Consider the following 16689-nt stretch of genomic DNA (forward strand, 5'->3'; position numbering starts at 1 on the left):
TTTGTCTGCACTGTAACGCATAGCATGCAGTAATGCAGCCTAAGAGCAGAGGTGCGCTGCTAATACATCCCCTAAAACCTGAGTCCTCTGGATGTGGCTATCAGAGGTTTGTGGAGATGTACGAATATATTTTTCTTTTCCCTCTTTGAACACAGCTGAGTGCTACATTATACCTTTTTCTTTCTCTTTGTAATTCAGGGGACGGCAAGGCTGCTCTCATGGTGCTGTGAAATCCATGAGATGTATCTGGTGAGGCTAACCTCAGCAGGAAGCTGCGCCAGCGTTAGGTGTGAACTCCAAGTCACACATTTTGCCAGCGCATCCAAGGGTCAAGGAGATAGTGGCAACCTGGGGAGGAGGGGGAGGAACCACAGACCAGGGGCAGGATGGTGGCAGCCACAGCGTGGGACAGGGCAGCACTGGGCTGGAGAAGCGAGCAGGGCGATGGGTGTCTCAGCTGGGAGGGGGCTGCAGAGCACAAACAGGGAGCAAAGTTAATGACAATATGGCTCATTGAGGAAAATAATCCCCCAGTCCAGGCAGCAGACAAATGGGGCTCAAGGTGCTTCCTGTAATCTGCTCGGAGGCTGGGGGCCTCTCAAAAAGTCACTGATGCAAAAACCAGCAGTCGGCTCTGTCTGCTTGTACACACAGCACTGAGCAAATGGAAACAAATCGCCGGGCCCAAGGAAGGAGAGACAAGCGGCTGAACAGATCTGGGCAGAAATCGTCTGCATTCAGCCAGGGAAGATAAGAGGCAGCACGGGAGACTACTGCAGGGAAACCTAAAATGGGCTATTTGGGTTGAAATGCAAATTGTGAAATAGAAAGGTCGTTCTTGATAGATTCCAAGTGCAAAGCCTTTCTTCAGCTGTGACCAAATTTCAGTTTAGGGTGAAGGGAAGAAACATGACATGTTTCAGCCAGCTCTAAGGTAGCCTCAGGTAAGGGAAGGCAGCTCGCTGGTGCCCGGCAGCCTGGCAGAGCGCTCAGCCTGGGAGCGCGAGGGCAGCAGTGCTCAAAGTGTCCTGCTCTTCTGAGGGTGCGTGTACAAGGGGAGGTGTGAGCCTCTCTGCAGGAAGCTGGGAGCATGCAGCATGGGCACCTTGATCTGCAGAAGGCACAAGCATAGGACATGCAAAGAAAAACAAACAAACAAACAAAGATATAACAATTCTTTGATGCAGTGATTTGATCTTGCAGGGATGCGACAGCATCACAATATGCTCTTGCATTCCAGTAATGACACTGGGGCACACTAAGAAGGCTTCAGTTGTATTTGATAAATTAGGTACTGTTCATAATAAACAGCTTGAGTCAGTAATCTTGGGAAGGTCACTGCCCAAGCATCCCTGATGTGTTTGCACAAAGCAGACAGAAATGGCCGATGTACCGCTAGCACACGGAGGAACGTGGGCACCCACCGTTTGCCAGGGCAGGCCAGAGAGACAGGATATTGGCTGCTAGCTTAGGTTCAACTCTTTTCCAAATTTTGCTTCCAGAGCAAGAAGAACTTTCTAAAAGTCGTGCTTGTAAACCAACGCTTTTCAAGCTTCTATTGCTGCTAATTATCTTTCCACTACATGATTTTTTCAAGTTGCCTTCTGGTCCTTATTACTATTGGTGTGTTATTATAGAGCATAAAGTTACTTAATACAGCAAAAGATTCAACATTTGCAAAACTGATATAGAAGGAAGGACTGGATTCTAGACTGGTACAGCTGGTTTAAGGTATTTTAGAAGTAAATGAAATCAAATGAGAATTTATAATCCTTCCTGAGGTCTGGATTCCATCAGACTAAACTCATTAGGCATTAAGGTGCAGGTGCAGCTAAATAAAGGATTGTTCTGCTTTTCTTAATACCATAGATTCACATCTTAAGTTCAAAATAAAAGTCTTTTAAAAGCACATGTATACATTGTGCATCTACTGGCAGCACTTGAAAGAGAACGTTCAGCTGATGGAATCTTCAAATGCCTCATTTTTGTCGAAGGAATGTGCCCGCTTCTTCGCTGGCCGTGATAAGGGACACAAGCAGAGAAACGACTGCAAATTGGCCTCTTAGTGCTTATTCATTTCATTTGCATCAGGCTTCCTTTTATCTACTGAACAGCTGCCCAAATAAATAACGTAAATCTAATTAATCCTCCTTTAGTAATGTATTGCCACAATACCAGCAGCTCCCCAAATATCCCAAAGTTTGGGTCTACAGCTGCACAGGCTTCCCGGGAGGAACACGGTGAGAGTCACGTGCTGGGAACCGAGCCTTTTTTGTGGCTTACTCTGGTAAAAGAAAATAATCCAGGAACCAGTCTTCCAGGTTTGAAAGCATATGACTTGCTGGATTTCTTAGCTTAAATCCCAGATTCTGGTTTTGTTGAGAAAGGAATTTGTGGGATATTACAAAATAACCAGCAGATATCAGCCGTTCGACCGTCAGATAAGAATCTCAGCCTTCGATTGCAATCAGAACAATTTTGAGGTGGAATGTACACAATCCGTTCCGTGCCGTAAGACCGCAATGGGCAGGACCTCTTGAGCTTGCCTATGCAATAACAAACGTCTGCACATTTCTCGGGCGGGCAAGTGCTGGGAGAGGAGAGCTGCTGCCTGTGGTGGGGGCAAAAACTATTCAGGAGAAAGGTCCACGAGCCCTGGAGGGGAAAACCCTGCCAGAGCACAGCTCTTCTCTTGTGCCCATACTGTTAGCTCTGTTGCATATTTTTCAGGTGTTCTGCATATGGGAGGTCTGGGGATATGAACACAGTTTGTAAGGCTGGATTGTGAGATAGAAATACAGTGTTTGGGGGCATGGGAGGAAACATTTTGGAAAATAATGCTCAGAGACGTCAATTACTGCTTAAACAGATATTCCAGAGTGCTTCATGACCCATTTCACGTTTTTCTTTAAGATCATCGTGTTTCCTACGTGCTGCCAAGCTAGCTCAGAGCAGGTGGGGCACTGTGGCATTTTCCTGCTTTTGAAGCATGGGAACTGGGGACAAGGTCATTGCCCAACAGTGAACTGATCCTTCCTACCCGGCATGGTACAGCGGCTCCCTGTCTTGTTGGCTGCAGTGGGACTCACAGCTTATGCACATGGCCTTTTGGCTTTCTAGGAAGGTTTCTGTGCAAGACAATTTTACTGAGAAACAGGCAGGGGATTGCTTAGTCTTTTAATAATGTGGTATATGGGGCTAAGAACCATGAATATTAAAGATCTGTAAGTGGATGGACGACGTCCATATATAGTTCTGCTGGTAGATGTAACGTGCTACTGTCCTTGAGTGATGGCAAGTTTGTTATTTCAGAAATGTGCTCAGAAGACATAAGTACACGTGTAGAGAATGCGTGCGTGTCTCCTTTACGCTACAAATGTTGGTGGTCAGCGCTCCAGGCATAAAATCATCTGGGGGTTAGGAGATTTATCTTCCGTTTAATTCCCACCCACCATCTGCATTATACAAGAGGAATTTTTTTACGAGATAACACCATGAGTGCCATCAGCAGCACCTAGCCCTGCATACCACACTCGTGTAGCGTGGTGCTGGATTCCTTACGCTGAGCCTCCCGCTAGGACTGAGCCATGCAGGCCTCCTGAGTCAGCCCCTAACAACAGCATTTGCTGTTTTGTTTTGTGGTGTTCTTTTTTTTTTGTCTTCAAACACAATTTTGCAATTGCAGTTCTGGGGTAAAAGATCAGCTGGCGTAATATACACTCACGTCTTCACATCGCTTTGGTATGAATGAAGAGAACACAGTTCCCATCCTGTTGAGTGCAATTCTTAAAAATAGCACAGAGATGAGTGTGGCATTTAAAAAAGTGTCTCCCAAGAAGCAGGCACACAGATCACTCTTCTCCAGCTCAGTCTCTTGCCCACCAGTCACTGTTTTTGTGCTGGACTACAGCTGCCAATATGGGGAGGAAAAACTTTCAGACCATCAGACACGCTGATTTATGGTTTTCCCCAACTCTGCCATATTTTCAGTGAAACAACTCCCATGGTATGGTTGTGGACTAATGAGCACAATGACAGTTACTGTTTTCTAAAGAAATATTTGGGGTTTACTTGAGCATGTTTCTGGATTCTCTCATGTACTTCTGTGTCCCCTGTGCTAGGTTTTAATGTAGCATAATGGTCAGAGATCTGGGGCTACGGAGCCCAATATTCTTGTAATTTGATTATAATGCATGCCACTGAGTTGCAAGAACTTTGTGTGCAGAGGTCAAAGCTGTGTTCACACCAACGAGAGAGGTTTTGCACCACATGTCCGATTACCTTCTCCTTTTCACATGTCTTGGAAGACAAATGACTCATCACAGAGCGCTGAAATATCTTAATCTTCTGATTCGGCCCGAGATTTAAAGACTGGTTCCTAAAAGCTTCTTTCTGAGTTGAAGAGCAAGTCCTATGCTGAGTGATTCTTTTTTTAGCTCTTCTCTTCTGCAGTTTATTACAAGTATATTTGTGTAATTAGGGGGCCCAGTAGTAATGTTGTTAAAATACAAGTGGGCACATTTATTGTTTCCTCCAAAAGGAAACAACCAATCTCCAGCAGTTCTGGTTTTTCCCTGTCTCAGCTGAACATTTACTGCTTTATGTAGCTAGCAGATCATGAGGCTAAAGTTACTTCTTCCCCCCCCCTCCCCCCCCCATTTCTTTTTCTTAAATAGAAAAAATCCCCTCCTTTCTCTTAATGAATGCTGGATTTTTTAAGGATATGGTCAGAAAGGGGAACTTACACTCAGCATGTTGTTTATAGTGCCACACAAGCTTCAGCAAAAGGGATGTGCAGAACTCTTTATAAAAGTCTGAAAAGTCCCTGTGGGATTATAATTACTGCACAGTAATAAACAAAAGTAGCGAGATAAAACGTTCAGAATATTTTGAATGATAGAAGCAATAAGTTTTAGCCCTGACAACCAGGGAAGGAGCAGATTGCCAGCACCTACCTGCATGTAGAACAGGTATTGTTAGGAATTGATCGCGGGTCATGGTGGAGGATTGTTGTTCATGCTATTATAGGCACTTGGCTGGTGTAAATAAATTGTTGTTCGCATGTTGGTACAAAAACATTTGAACACTGCTAACTGGTAAGCACCATAATTCAGAATTTCTTAATTATCCTATTTTTTTTTTGTCTTCCATTTAACCGATAAACCTGAATTTGCTTTCCTTTGGGGTGCCAAAGGACTCCTTAAGCCAGCGGGTGTTTCAGGTACACGAGTAGGGAAGTGCTGCCAGCCCTGCTCCCAGCCCTCACCCGGTAAGAGGCTTTTCTCTACGTCTGAATTACAGCCCCCAACTACTGATGCTGTATTATTTTATGAGCATTTTTTAGTAGATCTCCCAGGGTTCTTTTGGTCTCTTTTAAAAAGTTTTACTGCCATTCTACTGTGGAAAGAACAATTGGTAAAATCGGAGGACCAAGGCAGCTGCAGCGGTGCCAACAAAGCGAGGTGGCTGAAGGCAGAATCTGGCCCAGTGGCCACAGTAAGAGTCAAAGCTCGACCAGATTTACAAAACCTGGTGAAGACATCGTGCCAGATCCTCAGATGGTGTCAATTGCGGTGACTTGACTGCTGCGGTGGCCTTGTGCCAGCCTGCTCCAGCTGATGTCATCGGGGGCTCCTCGTGAAGGTGTAATTCAGACCAGCATTGTGCACTGGGTGGCTGCAGCCTAATGAGAGGAAACTTTTTGCTCACTTGAAAGGCACTTGCGCACAACAGACAAAACTTTAAAACATGGTGCACCGCAAGACTATCAGCCTGATCAACGTGATTGTGTCCCCTCATCATAAATAGCCTCTCAAGGCACTGGCTTGTTTTAATTATTATTTAGAGGGAAGCAGTGCCCCCTCTCTCTCCCCCCAGTCCCTTTTTTTTTTTTTTTTTTTTTTTCTTTTTAAAAGGAAGGTAGCTTTTAAGAGCTTGCCATGAAGATCTAAGTTAAAGGATTTTCTCTACTACAAAGCCTGCATAGTTTCCCAGGCCAGGTGGACCTGATAGTACTGACTGCATGCTGAAAAATCTCATCCCCACCCTTCAGGCACTTTAATTGTAAGCCTTTCCAGATACACTGGATAAACACTGTCAAAATGAACCTGAAAGGGTTGTTGTTGTTGTTTTAGCCCTTAAATAATTATGAGTTTGTCTGTCTAATTACAACATAATCTTCTTTAAACTTGGGTTATTTGCAGTATCTTTTTAATAAGGCAGAATCAGAAACAGTCCAAATCTGAAAGTTTACAGTTCTTCCACTTTAAGACACGGCAGAATTTTTACTCCTGTAAAATTTAATTCACCCTGATAACAGAAGAGTCTAGCTTGGAAGCTATTGCAGAAAGATAAAGATGATAAAGAATAGCGTGTGACCTCCGAGATGCAACAGAAACTTAACACTCTACGGATAAAATTTTTCAAACAGTTTAGAAATAGTTTAAGGTAATTTACGGAAAGACTTGAGTGACAAAGCACATTACTTGAAGTGCCTTTCCTTCACTAGGCACTTTCTAAATTCTTTCTCTTTCATTTCTTTACTCTCAGGAGACTTTTAAATCCAGTGAACCAAAACAACACTTTGTTTGTTGGTATAGCGCAGCGCTGGCACAGATGGCAGACACTGCACCTGTTCCAATAAAATGGGAAAATTGGGAGATAAACCATAGCGCTCATTAACAGGAATCTACTGAAACATGAACAATTTGTATTTTGAATATCTTCCAGGAATAAAAAGAGAAGTACATAAACAGACCTTGTTTTCACCATCATCAGTTTAAAATTAATTTGTTAAATGGAACTTCACATTTGTTTCAGGTATGAAGACACTATGTGCCACTGAAGAAACTATGATTGTGCTTGAATTTCTTTAAGAAATCAAATGATTTTATCTAGCTGCGCCTGTTCTTTTAAGCAAAAATATTGGCAGTTTTAATCAAAATCAGTTAATCCTCCTGTACATAGTTGTGGGAGCTTTTTTTACTTCCCCGCTTTCTCATGCTGAGTAATAGCACATTCTTACGATATAGTGCATAATGGCGAGAAGAACAACATAAACAAAAGCCCTTCTGCCAATCTATTAATAAATAACTAACATTGTGGGAGGTGGGGGGAACCATAGAGCTAGCTGGATGGTCAGCAACAAAATTCACTGCAAAATAGCTTTTTCTAGGCACAGGGAAAATGCTATGTAATATCTGATAGACTATTAAAAAAAAACTTAGAAGAAGCATGAAGTAATAGCTAAGCAAAGGATAAATTACTGCAAGCATTTGCCTTGATCATCAGTGTTTGTGCAGTTGTTCAGCATCCCATATATCTGTCTCTATTTCTCTCACATACACACACAAGAATTAAATACAAAATGTCATGAAAATTCCTAAGTATCATTTAATGTTGGCAGCCCTGCACTGTAAAGCCATTTATATAAAACTGTGGTTGGCAGCTCTCACTCTTCCATGGGAACAAATTAACATTGGCATTCCAAACACAGGAAAGTAAGGAAATTAGAAACACAGTTTATATTTGGCCAGTGCTTTGAAATACTGTACCATGCTACTGATGTCAATTAATGAAAAGCAGAATTTTGCGGAGAGGGTCTGGTTTTGAAACACATTAACACACGTTAAACATGTTTGCACAGGAACCGGATTGTAAGCATCTTGGTTCCAAAACAATAAAGCAATTATACTAAAACTTGTAGTCTCAAAGTTGCCATTAATTCAATCCACTCAATCTGGATCACTAAAGGATTTTCACTGACTCCAACATGCAGTCGACACAAATGTTTAAAAGAGCCTGTATGGCACATTATTGCAGGGCCGGATCCTGCAGGCTTGTACATATGAGCTCTCACCCAAGATGGCTTATATGTAACCTGCTGTAAATCGGGACCGTGTATAAATAATGGGACTGTACAACGTATCCCCAAATAAACAGCGCCTCAGCAAACTAGTTTTCGTCAACAAAATAAGGATTTCAGAAAGAGATATTCGAATTAGAATTGGCTTGAATTTTGCTACCTGCAGCTTTCTCTTAGCAAAGATGTTTACTGACAAAATCTTAAACACTTCTGGTTTTCACATGTGCACCAAAAAAAAATCTAGATGGCAGTTTATCTCCTGGCGCAGTTCCACTGCCTTCAATGGAATTACTCCAGCATGGAATTTGGCCCCGCAGTCTTTACAACACATTGTTTATTTGTACTGTGATTCAGATATTTTGATACCAGGAATCTTTCATCGCTGAAGTTTCTCCATATGAAATATGTCTTGTATTAAGAAATATCAGTTTCACATTTTTGTCAAACATTATTTGTTAAATTCTGTTTGTTGCATAAATGGGAATTCAGCTGTAGTTCAACAACAAGGGTTCGGCTAATAATGATAAGCAGTGACTAATAGGAACTAGCTCTTGTTTTGATTGTTTGCAGTAAAGAAAACCTCCCTCAAAAACAATTTCAAGATTAGGAGAGAAAACTGTTTGAAGCTGTAGCAGAAACTACCGCATGCTCATTATTTCAACACAGGGGCATTTCTTTGGCCCAATTCTGTTCTCAATTGTGCTAGTGTAAATCAAGAGGGAGTTTATTGGAATTACTTTGGACACAGAGTTGTATAAATGAGACCATAGGGCCAGCTTCAGTAGAAATTCGACAATTTACACCAAATGAAGACCTAGCCAAGAATTTTCTCTTGGGTTTCCATTTTCCAAACATGTGCATGTGCAAAGCTTATCCATGTGATTAGTCCTAGTGAGTAGTCCCATTTATTTCAAACATTTGTAGAATGAGGATCTTAACCCTGAAACTAATTCCAAAAGCTCACTGGTTTCCTTAGAAGTTCCTTCCTTTTAGAAAAGAAATATATTTTTATATAAAAGCTTCTATATCTATGTAATTAATTCCAAGTGGATATTTTGATGCAGGCCTCAGAGAGGATGACTACTACTGGAAGGTGCTTAAAATATCATGGTCTCTTAATGCTTGATATTAACAGGTAGTCTCTTTATCTGGCCTGCTATCAAAATTGGCTTACTTGTGGTCTTGCTCAGATGACTTCATCCATCATTGCAACTTCTCACTGGTATTCATCAAGTTAGAACAATTTATATGTGTAAATCTAAATTTGTTATCATTTTAACCACAAATTAACAGTTTCTGTGTAAATATTAGCATTTCCTCACTTGGTCCAAGGATTGAAGCCATAATGGCACTAACAGTATATTTGATTTAAACTAATTAAAAACAGAGGCTCTTGCAATTTAATATATTGATTTTACCAGTGGGACTTAAATCTTTTATAATAAGTATACACAGCTGCACCACTCACCCACCGCCACTTTTAAACCTAATCCCTGCATTCCTCCTGACAATAACATGACAGGATCCACACATCCCAGTATTAGCCTTAACCCCGGTGACACTGCCAGAATGTATTAAACTAAAACATAGCAGCGTCCTATTTAAAAGGAGCCTGTCAACAGCCCCAACTAGGCTTTAATAGTTATAATCTTGTTTTTAATTAATGTTTCCAACCACTTGTGTAACCTTCCCTCCCACATCTCTCCCCCCTACCCGAAAAAGCGTTTCAAGCTTATTTACAGAAGAAAACGTAACGCCTGGCTTCGTGCTGCCTGCCCAGGGGCCACTAAACCTCCTTTGCAAAAGGAGCGGTGGGGACGCACACACGGGCACGCAACCAAAGCCGACGGCAAACAGGGCTGGGTGCTCAGAGAGGAGCGGGTCCTGCACGCTTCACTTGTGCCCAGCTCCTGTTACAAGCATCACAAGACTTGGCCATCAAGGCCGGTCTCCTTCAAAGCACTTTACAAGCCGTCGTGCTTTGGCTTTCAGACCACAGATGCTGGTGGGGGCCTCGCCTCCCCAGGAGAGCCTGCGTGGGAGCAGTGCGGAGCCCCTGCTCTTCTGGCAGACGCCCCACAAAGGCAGGCGAGCAAAGGGGGACAATTTCCACATATTATTTTTTCCTAGCGCGAGGACATCTCTCCTTGGCTACCTCAATCCTTGGCTGACAGCTTCTCTGCTACCACTGCAGCCACAGGACGCAGGTAAATCGCTCGCTGCTGCTGTTTTGCCATCTTGCGCCCGGCGATTTGGAAAGGAAGGAATTTCTCTCTACAACTGGCCGGACATTGAGGGAATACCTGCTAGTTCCATGCCACAGTCAGTGCAGTTCCTAAGTGTTGTTTGCTGCAGGCTTTCTACCGTAGCCATTCTTGTACCACCAAGCACCGTATATATCCATACTGTCTAAAACAATTACAGGATGTACCTGTTTGGGCTTGAGAGGCTGTAACAGCACTAGGTGGAGGAGAAAGAAAAAGCCAAGGGCTTGGCCTAATGTATGGACAGACCCATGTGATCATGACCAGGCATTCAGGGCTAGCATTTAATCTGCTTTTTTTTCAAGTGGGAAATATGTGAAGATCAAATAAGTTCAAATCCAGGTCAAATATCCTTGAAAATCTTTGATTTATATAAGCAGGAAAATGAGGTTTAAAAGAAGTGATTATGAAAGGGTTACTAAAAACACAGCTGTACGCGTACTCTTATATCTGAGGCTCTCCAAAGAAAAACTGTGTGACATCTATATTAACCTTTGGCTGTACACCAATGAAGGCCTGTAGTGAGCTGGAATGCAAGGCAGCCCCTTCCAAATTTTAACACAAGCCAGGTTACAGCTGCAAATGCCTGCAGCCCGTGCTCACTTTATAAAGTATTCCCCGAAGGAAATTTTTTAACTGTTATAGAATCTTTTTCTAATACCCTACAGTGTTAAAGCCTGTTATTAAAGGGCAAAGAGATGGTTCTCTATGCCAAACACTTGTCAACAAAAAGGATAGCCAGATGGTATGAAATAAAAGGAAACTTGGGGGCTCTTCAGCTTCTTGATTTACATTAACAAAAGCCACTTTCATGTGCTCCTTCCAAGAATGACTAATTCCCCCCCCCCCCCCCATTTTTTTGCCAGGATTAAACAATGTTGTTCATTTTATAATCAACCATGAGACAAATTAACAAATTGCATATCACTTGTGCCGACTCTTTTAAAAAAATATTCTAAGCAAGTCTGTTTACCAAGTCAAGATTACCCACATAAGGACAACTCAATTATTTTTAGAAGAGAGGGTCTAAGTAATGTGGAGGATGTTTACTCCTTAGCTGCTGTTTATAAACTTGAAATTTAAACTCGTGCAAAAAATGTTTTGTGTCTTTTCAGTGCTTAAAATGGATCAGTTTGTAAACTTTATTTGGACAGGGTCTGAAGTGGAATTCCAGCTAATGAAATTAGAGTAATAAATTTTATAAAATTAGACGGTAATTAACTGACTAACTTCATCAGACCACTGTGGCTAAATTCTCTTTTAATTTACATGTAACTTCATTCTTGACACAAATACATTCCTCATCCATCTTAGCACAGGTGTAAGTTAAGACGAAACATAGCCTGTGAATTAACTGGTTATAAATCTAAATCTAATTAATTGTCAGGATTTTACAGTGATATTACAAGCTTAGTATAAAGCTCCCTGCAACATAACCCTGAAATGGAGCACCTGTATTTGGGTTCCTCCCTACCAATACCCACTATAAATTCTTTGGAATAAATATACACAGAATCTCCATAGAAATCACTGTGTATTTTTTTTGTTGTTGGGTTGGAGTTTTTTTTTTTTTTTTTTTTTTTTTTTTTTTGTACTATGTAGTGCAGTAAATCTTTCAATGTAAATCTTTATTTTTGTATTTTTTTTTCCTCTAAAACTGTACAAGTAGGTAGGGAATATGAATAAATACATATATATATATAGATTAGCATTTGGAAGCCTGGAATAACATGTTTAGTTTATTGAAATTTCTATATTATTTCTTTACTCATTTTTACTTCCTCCATTACTAAGATGAAAGTTTATTAAGCTGTGCCACTTCCTCATTGTGATGGCTCTCCTATGGTAATAAAAGCCTACCTGCGAAATGCCGTGCTCACAGTATCTTTTACAAAACTAGGACACAACTTACTACAGTCTCATTTAGCAACTCAGTTCTGGTGTAAAAGGGATCATTGCAGAGAGTCTCCAGAAAAATATCGATCCTATAATAGATCTTATTTTCCCTGAATGGCATAGAAATCTGCACATACTGAAGCAGGTGTTGTATTTTACTATGTATGGAGCGAGTGGCTGGTCTAACTCATTAAAATGTCCATAAACAAGCCTGTCTTTGTCCTATAGAGATGAAAGACCGATGACTATAATGGGATGAAAGGTGTGCACGGTGATGAAGAAAGCTATTATAGATCTCTGTCCTTTTTAAACTCGTCCTGGCATGCACTGTTGACAAGGGAACAAAACAGTACAGATAAACCGCTGAAATGCGCCTTGCTGGTAATAATTCCACCTGTCTTTTTTAAAACTATTGGGTTTTGCTTGCGCTTTCTACTCTCTGACCATGCTGGGAATGAGTAAGTAAAATGATAATTAAGGATCTGAAATAATGCTTTCAGATTTCTAAGCCAACTACAAAGCCCAACAGGTCAAAATGCATCTATCCACTACCATCATCACATCACATCGGGACTTCGAGTGTGAACACTTTATACAGGTACAACCTGCTCCATAAAACATTCTAACTTAAACACATCCAATATTGTAATTTTTACTTTGCAGCTTATGGATCGATTCCAACTCCAATCACAAACCCTTTGTATTCAAAGTAACCTGGGACCTGAACATTAACTCCTTGTATGTAAAACTCCCACAGGCTGCAAGAAGGCTTCTCCTGATGTAGGAGGTGTGAGACTGAAGCGCTGCAGTTTTACCGACGAAAGGTCTGCAGTGAATAGCTCCACGCAGGAGGGGCACAGCTGCTTCCCCAGAGCTAAACTTCCTCCCACCAGGTACTTCCATATTTCACAAACGCTCCACTCTACTGAAATTCACAGAAGCGTGAATTTTGCTGTAGTTACTTCCAGTCCTTTGTCTTGTGTCGGGGAGTCTCCCTGCACTCTGGGTGTACATGGTGTAGGACCCAAGGACCACAGGCAACAATGTCTGCAAGATCACTCTTATCTCCAAAGTTAAATATTTGACTGCCATTTGTACTTCTGGCTGCTCAAATATTTGATAATTTAAATGTATCATTGCCTATCAGCTTAAGTATCTAGCAGTGATTAGGCAAACATGATAATTGTAAATGGAAAGTATCAGCACTCTCCAAGACGGCAGTCCTCGGGCCAAATGTAAATCGGGTTCCTGCTGTGAAGCTTATGGCATGTAATAAGGAGGTGCAGCTCACGCAAACTGGAGCTCTCGCACGGTGCTGTCTCCGTATCACGCAAGAACTGTGCTGGGATGGCTACCATGGCCAGCAATTACTAACGTGTGTCACGGAGCCTTTGCAGCTACTGACAGTTTTCAGTTAGTCAACGCGCGGGGATTAGAGGGGTGGTGGTTTAATGTGCACTGCCTCGGAAGCTCCAGACAGCCAAAGTGTCGGAACAGCGACCTCCACAAAGGCGGTAATGGATTTATCGATGAGGGGTGTGCCTGCAGTGCCTGGCGGGTTACGTGCTAGAGGTGCGCTCCTCTTGCTCTTGTCTTGGTTTGGGGCAAAGTTTGAGTTGATCTTGTTTTGCAAATGCTATTCGCGTTCTGTCTTGAACTTGCAGGCACCCAATCTGTACGCATGGTGGTTTCAGAGCTGCGCATGATGAGGTCTAAAAATGGATAGAGTGAACCAGGGTCTATAATTATATATTTAAAATAGAACGCTCGTCCTGACAGTGTTTTACTCAAATCCGGCCAAGTCAGTCCAAACGGGTGTGCGATCTACAGCAAGCAAATAGAAATCAGATTGGGCCGTGGCATCCAATTAGAGAGGCCTAGCAAGCCGCATACAAAGCATGCCAACTTTTGTATCATTTGCATAAACCCATCCACATGTGCTTGTGAAAAGAGGCAAGTTCGCTGCATAAACCGGGGTCAACAGAAAAAGCTGCAAGAGTAAATAAGGATTTACTGTGGAATCCCTCTTGAGCCGTTAGGGGAAAACGTGCGAGCAGCTCAGCCCCTTCAGCCCGGGGAAGGCTGCGCCAGGACACCATTGGGTGCCGAGCACCTGGGCAGCCCCGGTGGCTCCGTGTCCCCAGGGCCACGAGCGGCGCCATGCCCCATGCTCCTGCCTGGCTTTGCCGTCTTCCTTGGTGGTGCGGGATGCGGAACGGCCCCGCTAATTGTCCTGTTCAGCTCATACCTGCAAATCCCATTTCTGAGGTGCGGCACGTAACTCTCGAAGGGAGAAGACAACAAAAGAACGTGGCGTGTCAGCACGTAGGGTGGAGCGCGGTGAGCGCCAGTGGCTGTCCAAGCGCCACGGTGGAAGGACGGGGCGCTCTGCGCACCGCTGCTTGGCCTCGCCAAGACGTCGCCTGTCCGAGGGCCGCTACCTGCCCGTCCTCGCCCTGTGCCAACAGCTCCCTCCGGCCTCAGCGGGCCACCTGTGCCTCCCACCCGCGTCTGGGGCTCTGCGCTGGCCTCCCCCCGCCCGGTCCCCCCGCGTTCAGCCTCACCGAGGGCAGGCACTCACCCAAGTTGACGAAGCTCATGACCATGTCAGCCTCGGTGAGGAAGTTGCTGTCCTGCAGGCTGGCCAGGGGCGGCCCCTGGGTGCTGAAGATGGGCTTGTAGGGGTAGGAGAAGCCCTCTCCCTCCTCGGCCCCGGCCCCCGCCGCCCCCTCCTCGCCGGCCATGGCATTGTAGAGGTCCAGCATGAACATGGGGGCCGAGTTGTGCTTGCCGTGGAGGTGGGGCCGCGGGCGGTGCGGCAGGCCGAGGATGGAGAGGATCTCCCGCTGCATCTCGCGGCGCTCGGGGCCGCGCAGCCGGCGGTGGATGAAGCTGGAGTGCACCTCGTTGTCCACCGTGAAGTCGGCCAGGACGCAGCGCAGCCAGAGCGCGGGGGCGGCGGCGCCCAGCACCAGGAGCCAGGAGGCGGGCTGCCCGCGCCCCGCCGCCCGCATCGCGGCTGGCCGGCGGCCCCGGGGAGCCGCGGGGGGCTCGGGGGGCTCGGGGGGCTCGGGGCTGCCCCGCCGAGGGGCGCTGCCCTCCACCATGCGCGCCGCCGGGGGCCGGAGCACGGTGCGGGACGGATGCTCACTGCGGCGGCCGGCGGCCCCCCGGGAGGCTCCGCAGCCGGCTCATGGCCCGCAGGGGGCTGCCCGGTGGTCCCGGCCCATGGGACGGAGCGGAGAGGAGAGGGAAGGAGAGGAGAGGAGGGGAGGGGAGGGAGGGCGGCAGCGGCGAGCTGTGGCCGTGCGCGCAGTGGTGCTCGGCGGAGAGGCAGCGGGAGGGTGGCTCTGGTGGGAGGAGCAGGCTGGGGCAGCCAGGCGCTCTCTAGCCCGCTGCAAAGCGCCGGGGAGAGGAAAATCCCCGGCGCTGCCTAGAGGAGGAACAGCCCATCAGGTTGCTTTGTCGGGAGGGTCGCCGAGGCTGGCGGCTCGGGGGGGGGAAAGGGAGCCGGCCCCGAGTGGGTGCGTTGCGGGGAATGGCACTAAGGGGAGGACACGCCGGGAGGGCGCAGGGAAGGGGCGAGCACATCGCCACTGTGCCCACACCGCACGCACACACCCCCTCTTTTTCTTTTTTTCTTTCTGGAGCACGGTTGCGGAGAGTCTGGCCAGGACAAACCCAACAAGAGCAAAGTGCTTCAGACGCAGTGATGGAGATGTACCCAGGCACACAGACGTGTGTGGCTGTGCGCACACAGCCCCGGTCACTTTTTCCAACTGGCAGCAAGGAGAGTTACTGGAGAAGGATTAGAAACCCAGGGCTGAGGGGGCTTATCATTTAAGCATCATGAAAAGAGCTGCGTTTACATGGTTTGGACCCATCAACCTGCGCAGGGGTACCGTACACCACTGCAGTAACCTGCTGTCGCCATCCCCTGTTCTTCTGCTGCCTGGCACACAGCTTTGTGGCAAACCGGTTTGAAACTTGTCAACTTTTTAAAGCAGTGATTTCACTGTGTGTATTTTTGTCTTATTTTAACTCAGTGCATAAAACATCTACAATAATGGAGTCCCCGCCCTGTTTAGTCTGGGTAGACGTCTTACTGCAGCAGTACATAACAATCCCAGATAAGGCTACTGCTTCCTAAATCTTACTTGGAAAGCAAGGGGAAAGCAGGATGGAAGGGTTTATCAGTGACACTGAATCCAGCCCAAGGTAATTTCAGGAACCATGCATATGCAGTAAGTTTATGCCAACATTAAGATTCATTCCTTAGGCAAAGGAGGAAGAAGAGGGGCAAGGGAAAAAGGAGGTCAGCACTGTTGTTTATTTGATAGCTCGTTCATCTGGTGTTTTCAGGTGAGAAATATCCAGCAGTATCCAGCACCAGATCCTACATCTATTCTGGAAAAGTAAAATTCAGCCCTTCTCTTAGCTCATTATGATTAGATTCCTTGCATAAATGTCAGGTAACTAGTCCAGAGGTGCATGGGAAACGCACTGAATGATTTAGAGTGTTTGTGCACGTCCATGTGTGCCTCTTAATAACAGGGAAACTGAGGGATGACATTGAAATGACTCAGAGCTATTGAAATAGTGGTGGAACCAGCATTAAACTCCCAGCTCGGTCCTAAGACATGTTTAGGAATGAACTAAGCCCAG

The 16689-nt window shown here is 45.0% G+C and overlaps 1 protein-coding gene across 1 annotated transcript in view; it reads right to left on the bottom strand.

Moving 5' to 3' along the window:
* BMP7 (bone morphogenetic protein 7) overlaps positions 1–15553 on the bottom strand; it is a 46220-nt gene extending 30667 nt beyond the window's left edge. The window contains exon 1 of the mRNA XM_040575642.1: positions 14606–15553. Within this exon, the coding sequence (XP_040431576.1) occupies positions 14606–15131 (526 nt within the window). The 5' untranslated portion in view covers positions 15132–15553. The remainder of the gene's footprint in view (positions 1–14605) is intronic.
* Positions 15554–16689: the final 1136 nt, after the last annotated feature.

This window comes from Cygnus olor, chromosome 16, assembly GCF_009769625.2.
Source record: "Cygnus olor isolate bCygOlo1 chromosome 16, bCygOlo1.pri.v2, whole genome shotgun sequence".
NCBI lineage: Eukaryota > Metazoa > Chordata > Aves > Anseriformes > Anatidae > Cygnus > Cygnus olor.